This window comes from Morus notabilis, unplaced genomic scaffold (assembly GCF_000414095.1).
Source record: "Morus notabilis unplaced genomic scaffold, ASM41409v2 Scaffold69, whole genome shotgun sequence".
NCBI classification, from domain to species: Eukaryota; Viridiplantae; Streptophyta; class Magnoliopsida; order Rosales; family Moraceae; genus Morus; species Morus notabilis.
The window spans coordinates 416,246-430,508 of record NW_010364208.1 but is presented as its reverse complement, the minus strand read 5'-3'; the positions used below and the strand labels follow the sequence as shown (position 1 = coordinate 430,508).

The window sequence follows — 14,263 nt, the reverse complement described above, 5'->3', positions numbered from 1 at the left end:
TTGTTGTATTTAAACTCTACATGTGCCAATGACGAGTAGGGATGACAAGTTTCTCCGTTAACCCATTTATTTGCGAGGATTCACATTAAATAAGGTAGGAAAATCCGTTCTAAATAGATCCAGATTGTAAATATGTTAAAATTTTAACTTGTTGTGGGGATGGGTTAAGAGATCCTCGACTCTATTCCTCGTTTATCCACTCTATTTAATTATATCATATTTTTAAATTAAATATATTTTGTATAATATGCTATAATATATATTTTAAAGTATAATATCTTGATAATACATATGAAAATTTAAAACTACATTTTTTTTATTTTTAAATTCATGTTTTGTATAGTTGTATTGTTTAATTATTTAATTATTTAATTATTTTAGAATGAAAATAACTAATTCAAAAAATAAGGAGCCATGAGCCCGTTTGATTCTCTAATTCGAGTTTTTAATTCGAGTTGAGATATGATGTTGTGTGAGAACTTTTTACTGTAGTAAAAAAATTAGATGTGACTGTTTTTGAGAGCTTTTTACTGTAACAAAACTCAAATTTTAAACTCGAATCAGCGAAAAAAATGAGACCTAAATTCGTGACTGGAAAATCTGCACCGTAACTCATTAATTTATGCGGATTCATGGAGGCGGGTATAGTGAATGTTTTTATTTACTGAGCAGGTAAGCGAGAACCACCCGCCCCAAATCCGCTAAGATTTTCCGAAGAATTAGGTCATAAGGTAAGCCCAGCCCAGCCCAGCCCAGCCCAGCCCATCCAGCAAAGGCATGTGTGGTGGGAAATGCTATCGGACCGGCCCAAATAAAATGGTCTTCTTCACCCTTCAATGTCCGGTTTCCTTCGTCTATGGCACAGACAAATTCTCGGTCAAGGGTTACATCCCAGCTGCCTCTGCTGATTTTCAGGTAAGAATCTTTGCTCCTCTTGCTTATTTTTGTTGTATAAATATTCCTCTCTAAAAATTTATTTATCTATATACTTGGCGTTAATTGACGTATAATTATATTTCATATCTCCACTGATTATGTACTATTCATTTTGATTTCATCTTGCAATTCTTTTGGAACTCGAATTGGGAAATTTCAAAATTCATTATTTTTCCTAGCCTTGAAAATATTTCAGAGTGTATGCTATTTTTCATGGAAATTAGTAATTATTGTTTTTATATACAGTCAGCTAACAATTTAGGGTAATTAACCCTATAGTTCTTGAATTATCTGTATTATATGTCACTTTGCTCCCTGATCTTTTAATTTTGACAAATCACTCCCTTAAATTTTGATTTTTAACCACTTTGGTTCATGCGCACTAAAATTGGCAAATGACTTCTGAAATTTCTTAGAGATAATGACGTCCATACGCATAGTAACTGAAATTTTTACATAAATATTTATGCTAACTAATAAGTGCGAATTGTTCTATTTTTTAATGTTTTGGAATAATTGTGAAGAGAATATTTAGCATTTAATTGAAACTATTTATGTGAAAATTTCTGTTGTTTTTCGACTGGGACGTGAGAATCTATATGAAATTGTAGAAATCCATCATAAATTTTTGTGTGCAGGGACCAAAGTGGTTAAAAATAAAAAATTCAGGGAGTCATTTGTCAAAATAAAAAGTTCAGGGAGCAAAGTCACATATTGCACATTATTCAGGGGCTAATAGTCAAAGCTTATTCTATTATTGTTTAGAAAATGATGCAAACTTATATTTTCTAATGTGGGTTTTGAATTCTGAAAATTTAATTTGATGAAATCTCAAAAAATGGCTCTTTTTATGTACCAGGCTGGGGAACAACAACCAACTTCTGTAATTGGCACCTTAGTAGATAGGACATGGGTGAAAGTACAAGTATTACTGAGCAGAGGGCAAAGGGGTTGGCTGAAAACTCCTTGGATCAGAAAATAAATGTGTATATATGGGATATGGATGAGACTCTTATACTTCTAAAGTCTTTGTTAAATGAAACATATGCAGAGGCTTTCAATGGTTCAAAGAATGTACAGGAAGGTGTGAAGATAGGAAAGATGTGGGAGAAGCTCATTCTTGATTTGTGTGACAATCATTTCTATTACGAAGAGGTAAGCTTGGATTTTCAATACCAAAGGCATGGATCAAGGGTAAAATAAACCCGAGTTGACGTCATTTAATACAATGATAAATGTCAACTTATAAGAATATTGGGTCACCATAACAAGTTGGTCTTTTAAGATGAAAGTTTAAGTCCTTAGAAAGTCCAAATTAAATGACAAATCATATGCTTGTTACTCACTCCCTTTTTTTTTTTTTTTTTGGAATATTGGTGGGGCAGATTGAGAACTACAATAAACCCTTTCTTAGTTCATTGAGCCAATATGACGACGGGCAGGACCTTTCTAGCTATGATTTTAAACAAGATGGGTTTGGCCCTCCATATGATGACGTGAACAAAAGGAAACTCGCTTATAGACATCGGGTCATTGCTGACAAGTATAAACTGGTGAGAAGTTTAAGTCTACAGTTGATTGTGTTTTTGCTAGTAGGACCTGCTAGTACTGCTGTATAGCGGACCCGCAAAAGTCAGACAACTGTTCAGCTATCTACCAGTTTCCTTTATGTTTTTTTTTTTTTTTAATCATGTTTGTAGTTGTTGTTCTCCACGCACTCTGCCTTGCTATTCATCTTAACGCTTAAACCTTTTCGATGTTTGTGATATGCGATCTGTTTGTCATTGAACAGGATCAAGTTGATATTGATTGCATTGCACTGTTATAATATTGATGCAGATGCAATAATGTCGTTTAGGCACCTCCTTTAGGAGCAAGATCAATTTCCTCATGGTTAATCTTTGGTTACTTATTTGTTATACTTGTAACAATGATAAATAAGATTGGAGAAAAGCCAAGCATAGGAAAAGTTGTAAAACTTTGCAAAACGATGGTTTAGTTTCTGCAACCTAACCCATGATACAATTATACCCATCTCATACAAAGGCTGAAATGTTCTCCATTGTTGCAGGGTTTGAATAGTATTTTTGATCAAGAGATGATAAAGAACTGGGATGACATGTATACTATGACTGACAAATATACTGATGGATGGCTTTCCTCAGGTATTTTAACCTACTGCGACGTTTTTTTTTTATTTTTATTTTTATTTTGCTCTAACTGTTGTATGTCAATCTTAGGTCTCGTTTAGTTCACCGATTTGAGTTTTTAATTCGAATTGAGATGTGATTTTATATGAGAGTCTTTAACTTAAGAGTTTTTAACTGTAGCAAAACTGGAATTGAAAACTCAAATCGTTGAAATGAACGAGGCCTTAGACTGCATTCTTGTTTTGTCCATTGAGACTCATCCAACCTATGAGCTAATAAGAGAAGATAGATTTTTAATTTTATGCATTGAGCATGTCTGACTTACTATATATAAACAAATGAAAGATAGAATTGATTCTTAAGGGGAAACTGATCTCCCTCTATATTGCCTTGCTCTAATGTAGCACGCACTTTCCTGGAGGAGTGTTCGGCTGGGAAGGAAGAAGCATCTGTTGCCCCTGCTGATGGAATTGATGACTCTGTTGCTACGAAGTCTCAAAACATCAACATTTTAGTGACGTCCGGATCATTGATTCCCAGCCTTGCAAAATGCTTGCTCTTTCGACTTGACAATATGATTGCACATGGAAATGGTGAGTCCCACTCCCCGCTTTTTTCCTTCTAATTTTTGTTATCTTTGGAATAATGTTAATCTTGTGTTTCTGGGTAATATTTAGGCTAGAGAATAAGATAGTAGTGAGAATTTAAGAAAATGAATGTGTGGTGGGTAATACCTAGTCCATAGATTGAGGAGCACACAATCCACTTTCTCTTGATGGTTTTTGTGGAGGGCGTCGTCGTCTCTATGTTTGACCACACTTTCTTCCATCATTGATAGCAATTCAGCCTCCTGAATTTTATACAATGGAAGTGACTTTTTGCAAACACCAACATGTGGTAGTTTTATGCTAATAAGAGAACCTGGTAGTTTTGAGCTAATAAGAGAACGTAGATTTTTAATTGTATGCTTTAAGCTAATAAGAAAAGGTAGATTTTTAATTGTATGCTTTGAGCTCAAAGCATACTATTTGGCCTTCTGAATTCGGCCCAGGGAATCCTACGTGGAGGTCGAACCTTTCCATACACACATGGAAGCGACTTTTTGCACACACCAGCATGTGGTGGTTTGTCTTAGAATTATAATAGTTTGGGGCAATTGTCAACTCCAACTGTTCTTAGGCCTATCACCTTTTACTCACAGCTGATGATCGTACTAGTCATAAATGCATTTTAATACGATGGATATTAGTAGTTCAAGATGATGGACCTGATGTTGATGTTATTTCTTATTTTTTTATTTTCTTAATGAGTTGCATAAATATGTTCTGGTGACATGTTTTTGATTTCCGCAGTCTATAGTTCATGGGATGTGGGGAAGCTTCACTGCTTTCAATGGATCAAAGAACGTTTTAATAGCCCAAATGTCCGTTTTTGTGTAATTGGCGACGGATGGGAGGAGTGTGAAGCTGCAGAATTCATGCGGTGGCCATTTATTAAAATCGATCCGCGACCAGGTTGCTCTCACAGGTTTCCAGGCCTCACACTGAGGACAGTAGGATTCTATCTTTCTGTCGTGTATGGCAATCCTGATCTTGAAGAGGATAAAGAGTGACTTGATTTGCAATGGCCAATCGGTAAACTTTTCCTGGAATTTCTTTCCTTAAACGGAACGAAAGCAGAATTATTTCCAATAACCATCTCATAAAGCTGCATTGGAATTCAAATATCCAAATAGGAAGATATTCCCCCTATTAGAACTTATTCAAGTCGGTGATTTTTTTTTATTTTTTATTATAGAGTTAGCTTAGGTTGCGTTGGGGCCTTGTATGCAAGTTTATGGTCCAGTATAAATTGTATTAACTAGTTATTTTCTTGTAAATTTTTTTTATAAATTGATGGGTGGTATAATATTGAGTTCTTATATATTTAGCATGAGCTCTTAAACAGATGGAAATCGACATATAAGACTGTGTGGGACCCTGTAGCAGAATCAGACACTAGCCTAGTCTCTTCTATTAGAACAAAATTGCTTAAAAGCCCTGTTAGAGAATAGAGACGTTTTTGTATTTTGCAGCACTTGAAGACATGTATGTGCATTAGTTAGGAACTGTTTGCCGTTTATAGCCTCTCTTTTTAAGCCACACCCATTTAAAAACGTCGCTTTCTTGACTCTTTTTACCAAATATATCAAAAATTTGTCCAGGGTGATCTAATATTTGTCTTGTCACCACATCCACAGATAAGGGTGCTTGAGAAATCCAGATTGCATTTGATCTATGCCCGTTGTCTGAGGTGTCAGTATCTGTGTGAATTATCCCGAATTTTCTGTGTTGTTGGTTTAGAAGAAGTGCTTTAGTGGCTTCTGTTCAGTATATGCTGCCTCTGTTGGTACATTCAGGAGCCATTTTTCAGCTTGGAAATGTTTGGATAAGGATAAATTCGAACTGGGTTCAAGGAAACCAGTTCGTCTCTAACAGGTTTCAAGTCCAACATTTCGGCTGCAACAAATGCATTCCTCCTTTGTATGATGGTCTTTGGCAAATGGCAAGTTTGGCTTCATTTCAATGGTGGCTTAAGTGCCACATCTACTTGTCACCTTCGACTATATATTTGATTGAAAATGTTGTTTTACTGACGGGGTTAGTTTGGTTTCTCTCACATCGGGATGGGCCCCACTAGCTAGGGCTCAGAGCCCCCATGCTCCACTCAAGGGTGGGACTGGGGTGCTGTTTGATTAGAGTGAGAAAGGTGACAAAACCCAAATCTAATCATTTTCGTTTGATTAGATAGGGCTCGTTACCAAACTTTAAAGTAAAGGAAAGTGTAATAGGATTAGAAAAAAAAAAAAGTAAAGTAATAAAATTAAGGGTTATTTATTTATTTTTATGTGTTTATTTAATTATTATATGGTGAAATAGAAAATAATTACATTTTCTTTCTTATGTTTATTAAAATTAGGAATAATAATATTATGAATGTAATAATTAAAATGTCTTTTTACACAATTAAATAATCATTAATTGTATAGTAATTCATTAAGGGTAGATAAGTAAATTTAACATTCATTTCCTTTGATAAGGAATCAATACTAAGGGGTTTAAGGATTGGTATTCTCTTTTCTTATTCTCTATATCGTGTGAGGTTCGTTAAATCTCCATTACTAAATTTGTAAGTAAACACATTATTAGATGATAAAGTCCTTACTTTCTCGTTCCTTTTGATGCACAGTAAACATGATCTAAGTGTGTTGGATTTGATTATAGGCTGAAGTGTGCTTAAAAGAAGTGGTTCTTGTTGAGACACATTTTATTATTGGACAATCTAATGAATGATTTGCACTAAAACAACTTACAATGCTAAAATGTGTATTACCAAAATGGTAAGCCATCAATCTCATTGTTTTTGTCCCATCCAAATACTGGCCAAGTTATATGCCACTAAAGGTGGTTGCCTAGACCCTATTGGTATTTGTTTACTTCTAAGTGATTTGGTAGATAAGAAGCCTATGTTCGTCCCATGCTTCCATTTTTATTAGCCTTTTACGGGCTAAGGTGACACACTTTATCTTCCGTTATAGGTAATTACGGTTTAATGCGAACATTTCTTAGTATTTGAGGAGATTATATGGTCACATCTCAAGGATGGTCATTTTTCTCCACACTTTTTATTAACAAAAAAAGAAAGAAAGATACATAGATGAGAATTATCCTTTGGCTTAGATGGGTAAACTAGATTTTGTAATCTTCTACTTTTGTTTTTCTGAAGTGGCTGTCTGAGTTTTGTTTGGGAGGGAAGAACTCCCTGTATCATAGCCGAGCTAGATATTGTTGGTAATGGACGCCCCCACATACTGATGGTGAGTTCTCCTGCCACCAAAATTGATTACCATTTTCTTTTAAAGAAATTGTGGTAACTGGGTCTATTTTTTATTTTTATTTTTTTACTTTAATAAATGTGCTGGTCTACCAATGGTGAAGAAAATTGTCAGATTTATCATCTGATATTTACCAATAAACAGTGGTAGCTGATATTTATCACTTTATTCAGTCAAAAAGTATGAGATTCGCCAAAACGGATACTTTTTCTTTCTCACCCCAAAATTCAGGTTTTTTTTTTTTTTTTTTTTTTTTTTTTTCTTAAACTCCAAAAAATGGGTTATTTCCCTCAGTCACCTGCATTTGTTGGTACAAGGTGTGATGATTACTTTCCTCTTGGTCTTCTTGAGAAAGAGCTTTCCATCCCAGAAAGCACTGAGATGGTGAGTTGAAGAACTTCAATAAGGAAAAATGCTATCCAATCTCCAAATTGTTTTTAAAACTGTTTCTCAAATTAATGATGGTATTGGAATTCTTAAAAGAATCAAAATCAATGTGTGATGGAGTCTCGTATGAAATTGCATGTTAGTACCACCCAATCTTGGCATAAAATCTTTTGTACTAGCTGAAAAAGAAAAAAAAAAAAAAAACTCTGTTTGACAACTTGTGAATATTGCAATTTTCAGCGGCAGGAATCATTTTTCAAGAAAATTAAGGGTGCGTTTAGTACGATAATTCAAATTAGGTTGATTTTAATCATGATTTTAAAATCAGAATCATGATTTATAATTTTTTGTTCAAATCATGATTTTGAAACAATGATTCAGAATCATAGGTTTGAATCACCTTAAATCAGGGAGGGGGGGGGGGGGGGGTTTAAAATCATGATTTGAGCCAGTTTAAAACATCACATCAAATTTAGAATCATGATTCAGAATAATTCAAACCAAACACTGATTCTGAATCAAGATCTATAATTATAATTCTGTATCCATCTATCAAACGCACCATAAATTTATTTGTGTGGTTGGAAAATTGACACATATATACAAGTTGAATGTTACACTATTTGACAGAAAAATCTACCTTCTTGCATTATTTTTGGTCCAACAAAAGTACTTCTTGCATTATTTTTTGTCCAACAAAAGTACTAAAAGAACTCCTTAGCAAGAAAAAAAAAAAAACTAAAAGAACTGTTACTCTCGTAATTCTAGTACTCTAATTTCTATGATTATATAGTTAAAATCATATTAAAATAAAAAAGATATACACTACATAACTTCATTGATAGAGTATGTTTTTTTTTTTTAAATCCTACCGTTGAAATAAGTGACCAATCAGCTTTATGATGAAGGACGCCATAATAGTTGATACCAATTAAAAGACCAAATTTTTATAAAGGAGAAAACTTACATGTAAATATGATTAAATAGTTGTAGTGTACTTGCACTAGTTCTCTAGTTTGAACCAATCGCTCGAGACCAATTGGGGGTGAAATTAAAAACTTCTTCACCTACAAGGGGGCAGTGTCAAAATTTTGAATTATTGGAGGAGGACTTTTCCAGTAAAATTAATGGAAGGAATATCCAGTTGGGATCAAGTTAGAGTGGGGGAGAAACGCATAAGAAGTACAAAATAGTGGTCCCTTTCTTCTTTTTCATTTGCTTATTGCCTTATGGTATGGACCCCTTCAATGGTCTTTTTTTGTAGTGTTCCCTCAAGCTTACAAAGGGTATGGACTTTTAAGCTCCGTTCACTTCGCTGATTCGAGTTTTTCTACAGTAAAAAGCTCTCACAAACAATCACATTTAACTTTTTTACTACAGTAAAAAGTTCTCACATAAAATCACATCTCAACTCGAATTCTAAACTCGAATCAGCGAAGTGAACGAAGCCTTAAAGTCTCTTTTTTTTTATATACTTTTTTTTCCTCCTCTCTTCTCAGCCTCAAAAAATTATTTTTTCTTGGTTTTTAGATGCATCAAATTTTAGATGGTGTCTCTTATAAGACAATGGAGTCATTCACTTAACTATTATGCAAATAAATCCTCCTTTTTTTTTATTCCGCTTTAAAAAAAAATTATTAATATCATTTTATCCCGAATTTTTAAAATTATTAATGTCATTTTATCTCGGACCACCGATGTAATGAAAAGAAGTTGATGGATATGTCATAGCACACTCGGCTGCAAAGCCCATTGACTGAGCGTAGATCCTATAGTGGGGAGACAAAGTATCAAGTTATGGGCACGACTTATAAGGAGAAAAAAAAAAAAATCCTTACCGTTGCTCTAACTCATTGGTGGTTAAACCCACCAAGTTTGAAGCTATATGGTACTTACTCTACCAAAGATATTAGACGAAAAATTAATGGCCTCCTTCGTTTCGCTGATTCGAGTTTAGAATTCGAGTTGAGATATGATTTTATGTGAGAGCTTTTTATTATAGTAAAAAAGTTAGATGTGACTGTTTGTGAGAGCTTTTTAGTGTAGCAAAACTCGAATTCTAAACTCGAATCAGCGAAACGAATGAGGCTTAGAGGAAAATCCATTATTGTTATTAGAAATCTCATTTTGTAGAAGAGTCTGTAATTTGAATGAGTATCTCCGACGAATGTCAAATTTTTGTGCCAATACCAAAATTTACTATTTGGAGTAAGAAAACTATTCTCCAATACAAAATGTTATACTTAATGTCGAATTCTAACATATACTATATACTTGGTGTCAAATTTGATACTAAGTATTACGCTATATAAACTTATATAATTACAGCACTATCACTTTTCAATTTATTTGAAAATAAAAAAATTACATTTTTACTTATTCAAAAATATTATCTTTATGAGTTTCAAAAGCTTGAAATTTATGATGGAAATTACATATATTTAAAATAACATTATGCATCAGAGCATAAAATGAAGCAACTTATTATTATGTAATTTTTACGCTTTTGTTTTTCAACTATAACATTAAACGTGCATTGAAGATGGTTTAAGCTTGCTTAAGAAATAATGTTGTGGGTGTGCTTTGAGAAAATAATGTACAGGCGAAATGACAACCTACTTTGACCAACCCAATCTGAAATCATGTCGGATGTGAATAAATGCACAATACCAAATGCCAAATTGTTGAAATTTTATCCAAAAACCTCGCTAGGGCAAAAATATAGCATCTGAAAATAACAATTGGAGTCCATAAAGGAGTTTCAATATTAACCATTAGTAGTGGCATAGTGGCAAACTATAATTTATTAGAAGTCTCTTTTTTATTATTCAAGAATCGATTCTCACTCTTTATTGTAAGGTTGTAATTATGTCTCTCACTGATTTGTTAAATATGGCTCGTATTGAGATGAATTTAGATTCTCTGAATGTTAGTTGACGAAAGTGTCCTCAATAATAATAATAATAATAATTATTATTTTATTTTAGGAAAAACAGAGTTTCAACATTATGATTAGTTTCTGTGTTCCTTTTAGACTAGCATTGGTGGAGTCATTTTCACGAGTCAAAATTCTTTCACTATCTATTGAAATAATTTCAAGTGGATAATATTTTTCAGTTACTGAATCTGTCCAAGAGGGTCAAGGCCAAAAGTTTTAATTTGAATATTGCAAGGCAATGATTGCACATAATTTCAAGGAAACACGTTTAAGTTCTTAGGAGGGGATAATTCCAAAATATATGAAGACATTAGTGGGTCTATAAATGAGATTTGGCTAATATTTTTCTACAAATTAATCCATAGAAACATGTGGTCTACAAGAATTGCATATTTTTATCCAATATAAAGTAAATTAGGTTGCACAACACGTGGCCTGACATTATAGGTACACGTATATGTATATATGTATTCACACACATATATGTATGTGTATAATATATATATATATGTATTTGTGTGTGTATAATATACACAAATCCCAGATGCCCCTTCCTTTTTGTACAAATTTCTAATCTTTCTATCCTATGCCGTCTTTTCTTAAATGGGCTTGGGATAAGATATAAGTGATTAATACATCATTATCTTAAACAATTTTTTTCCTAGGACTTTCATGATGTCTTTTTCATAATTTCTGATGGATATCAACAATAAATGCAAGGCTCCACCACATCATTTTTCTTTTGTAACCCGGCTCTAAACACATTGATGGGGATAAGAACCTATATTTTCTTTTTGAACCAAACTTTTCCTTCCTCGTTTTTGTGCTAATATTTTCTTTCATACAAAATTCTCTTTCGGCTTTGCACAATTTGCATAACACCATTAAGGATCTGTTTAGCAGAACTTTCTAAAAATTGTGTTGACTTTTTTAAAAATACTAGTTTAAACTGCGCGCATACGTAAAAGAGGATTAAAAGAAAAAAAAAACCCACACACAAATCGTTTCGTCTGTGGGGAGAGGGGTTCCAATAGGGATATGTACAAGACCAAATTATTTCAATGGGAACCAGAGAGAAAAACATATTTATTAAGGTCTCATTTGGAGAAAGAAATAAAATTATAATAGAAAAAAAAGATAAGAATGAGAGAGAAAAAAAATTTAAACAAATATATGAATTAGAAAAAGTTATTTAAACTGAAAATTGGATAGAAAATACTTAATTATGAGGGTCAATTTGAAAAAAAAAAAAAGAAGAATGTTTAATAGGGTAAAAAGATAAGAATGAAAAAGTGGATGAAAGTTTTAAAAAAGAGAAAAGTATAGAAAAAAGAAACTTTTGGGTGAAACGTGAGAGCAGAATTCATGAATTTCACTTTTATATGTGTGTATAGATTTTTTATTACAAAATTTAATAATCATTTTGATTTATTTATGCGCTCTTTTAAGAATATAGTTTTAAATACTTACGGAAAAACACGATTTTTATTTTTCTTTTTTACTGACAAAAAATAAAAGTAAAAAAAACTTCTTAGTTTATGACAACATCATTACCTCATTTCATTTTTAGTACCTTTTGCTGAGAATTGTCAACCCCATATTTGTAAGGGATAAAAAACTAGTATTTTCACCAAAGCCAATCTTATAACATATGACTAATAACTATAATCACAATTTACAGCAGAAAAAATCACCAGAAAAACCATGTATGCAAAGGCAGAGGTGAGGTGAGAGACACGAGAGAGGACCACAAAAAGTTAGATTTGGGTCTCTCTCCACTTTTCTATACCCAATATATATACACATATACATATAATGTGTATATATATACATGTATATAAACATATATTCAGATTGTACAGAACAGACGGCAGAGATGAGAGTGTTTTGTTGTGGCGTGGCACACTCTAAGCCCTCCGATGTTTTCCCATGAGAAAGCGTGTGGCTGGCTGGTTGCATCACTCACGTGCATGCAATGCTTCACCACCAATAGCAAACCAAATCAACCAAAGAGAGAAGAGAGAGAGAGAGAGAGAGAAGAGAAGTGGGGGGAGAGAGAGAGAGTTTGGTGGGGCCCGGAGTTCCTGACAAAGTTGATCTTGATATGCCACCAACAGAACAATGGAAGTTAATCTCCTCCCATATCTGATATCTATCTATTGACTATGATGGAAAAAAAATGAGGAAAAAACCAGAATGGAAGTCTTATCAGTAAGTTCTACATGTAAGGAAATTTTTTTTTAATTGTCCCTCCCGACTTATTTTGCTAATTGAAATCACAATTTAAATTTTATTACGATATTTTTTTTTATAAAAACTTAAAATTAAAATTTTTTATTATAATATTTTTATTCACATTAATTTATTTTTTAATTTAAATTCTTAATTCAGACGAATAAAATGAATGAGGTACAAATTTTATATTTTTTTATGCACATATTGTTTTATCTACTTTTTAAAAGCTTTTAAACTTTAGAAAAATGGACTGGTAAAATCATATAATAACGGAAAAAAGGTTTTGAGTTCAAATACCTCTAATTATATTTTTAAAATTATCATCGCAATCTTTAACATGTTTTAGGCTTGGTAAACTAACAACATTTTATATTATAATTTTCTTTTATAAAACACATAGAAGCGGAACATACAAAATTCACCAAGAGATCGACAACAACAGTCTTCAAGAAGAGGTAATACTGCAGCTAATAAGTAGACCCCATAAATGAACCAATCAGACAATTGCTGATTGAAAGGAAACTTGGGTACTTTTCTACAAAGAAGATTGAATCTTGTATAACATGACATGTAGAAATTGCGTAGTAGCCGTAGATTTTGCTTGCCTAGAAACTCTTCTAGTCTTATAGTTCCTCAGAAATGAACTGAGTTGAGTAGAGGGGGAAGAAAGGTAACTAAATAAATATTTTTTAACACCAAAAAAAAATTCTCTCTCTCTCTCTCTCTCTCTCTCTCTCTCTCTAGTTTGGACCCTTCTCTCGCCAAAAGTCCAACTATATCCTCTCTCTTTGTCCCCTCACTTCTTCTGCAACTTGACAAGGTATGTGTTTTCCCCACTTCCCATTGTTGAGCTACTTCAGTTCAACAGCTTGAAAAAAAGTCTCTTCGGGCTCTCTCTTTCTGGGCACTTCTCAAATTATTTCTAGGACTTGTGTTTTCCATTTCCTCGGTGTTGTACTTGGAAATTGTTTCTAATATGGTAAGGAGTAGTGATTATAGATATGTTTGTATATAAGTACTTTTTGAGAGTTTTTCTTTCTTTCTTTCCAGGTATGGTAAGGAGCATGATGTTCTGTGTCTGAGGCAATAATAAGCTTTATTCCAAAAAAGGAGCAACAATCTGAGATTTATTATAATAATTGTTGAATTTTCCCACACAACAATAATGCCAGTTCCACTTGCCCCATATCCAACTCCTCCAGCTCCATATACACCACCACCTTCAAATGGTATCTTACAATCAATCTCTTAAGACTCTACTAAGACTTGGTTTCTTTGTAATGTGAATTGTCTGGCTGTTTGGTTCTTGAGAAAATGGAGAAAAGTGGAAAACACCAATTCTTTTCACCTTACAACTATCTGATGATGGAAGTAGTCAAAAGTTATTATTGCAACCAAATATTAGAATGGATTTCTTTTAACAAAGACAGAAAACTTTTTTTAAAAAAAGAAAAAATTAAAGCAGCTAATTGCAAATATTAACAGATAAAACGAGCAAATTGGAAGCTAAAACAATGGAGCTCTCCGATTGTAAGCTTGGTATGGGAAAAATTCAGCACTAAGCAGTGAAGGTAGAGTTATGGCGTACATATTTTATATGTTATGTCTACTTCCTCGTGTCTCTAAAGAGGTCCGAAATGAATGATGATCTTCTGATTTTATGTTATATATGTTCATAAGCTTCTATGAGTGTTTAAGTTTGATTGTTGTCCATCTAGTTTATAAGGAGCTACAATGTTCAGC

General features: G+C 33.0%; 2 protein-coding genes across 5 annotated transcripts in view; both read left to right on the top strand.

Annotated features, from left to right (window-relative positions):
- Positions 1-849: 849 nt before the first annotated feature.
- Positions 850-5,948, top strand: LOC21406054 (eyes absent homolog 4). 2 transcript variants are annotated; one of them, XM_024170751.1, is made up of 7 exons: positions 850-915; positions 1,796-2,091; positions 2,322-2,489; positions 3,008-3,101; positions 3,491-3,679; positions 4,439-4,720; positions 5,326-5,948. In XM_024170751.1, the coding sequence occupies exons 2-6, from the start codon at positions 1,846-1,848 to the stop codon at positions 4,696-4,698; spliced, it is 957 nt and encodes a 318-aa protein (XP_024026519.1). In that variant the 5' UTR covers positions 850-915; positions 1,796-1,845; the 3' UTR covers positions 4,699-4,720; positions 5,326-5,948. The 2 variants fall into 2 exon arrangements, with proteins under 2 accessions (XP_024026519.1, XP_024026518.1); XM_024170750.1 differs by lacking the exon at positions 5,326-5,948 and having other exon boundaries at positions 4,439-5,032.
- A 7,138-nt stretch (positions 5,949-13,086) lies between these two features.
- The window catches only part of LOC21406053 (protein LOL1), a 2,954-nt gene continuing 1,777 nt past the window's right edge, over positions 13,087-14,263 (top strand). For 2 of the 3 annotated variants that reach the window (XM_024170747.1, XM_024170745.1), the window contains exons 1-2: positions 13,087-13,340; positions 13,571-13,749. In XM_024170747.1, the coding sequence (XP_024026515.1) occupies positions 13,686-13,749 (64 nt within the window). In that variant the 5' untranslated portion in view covers positions 13,087-13,340; positions 13,571-13,685. The other variant, XM_024170746.1, reaches the window with a different exon arrangement.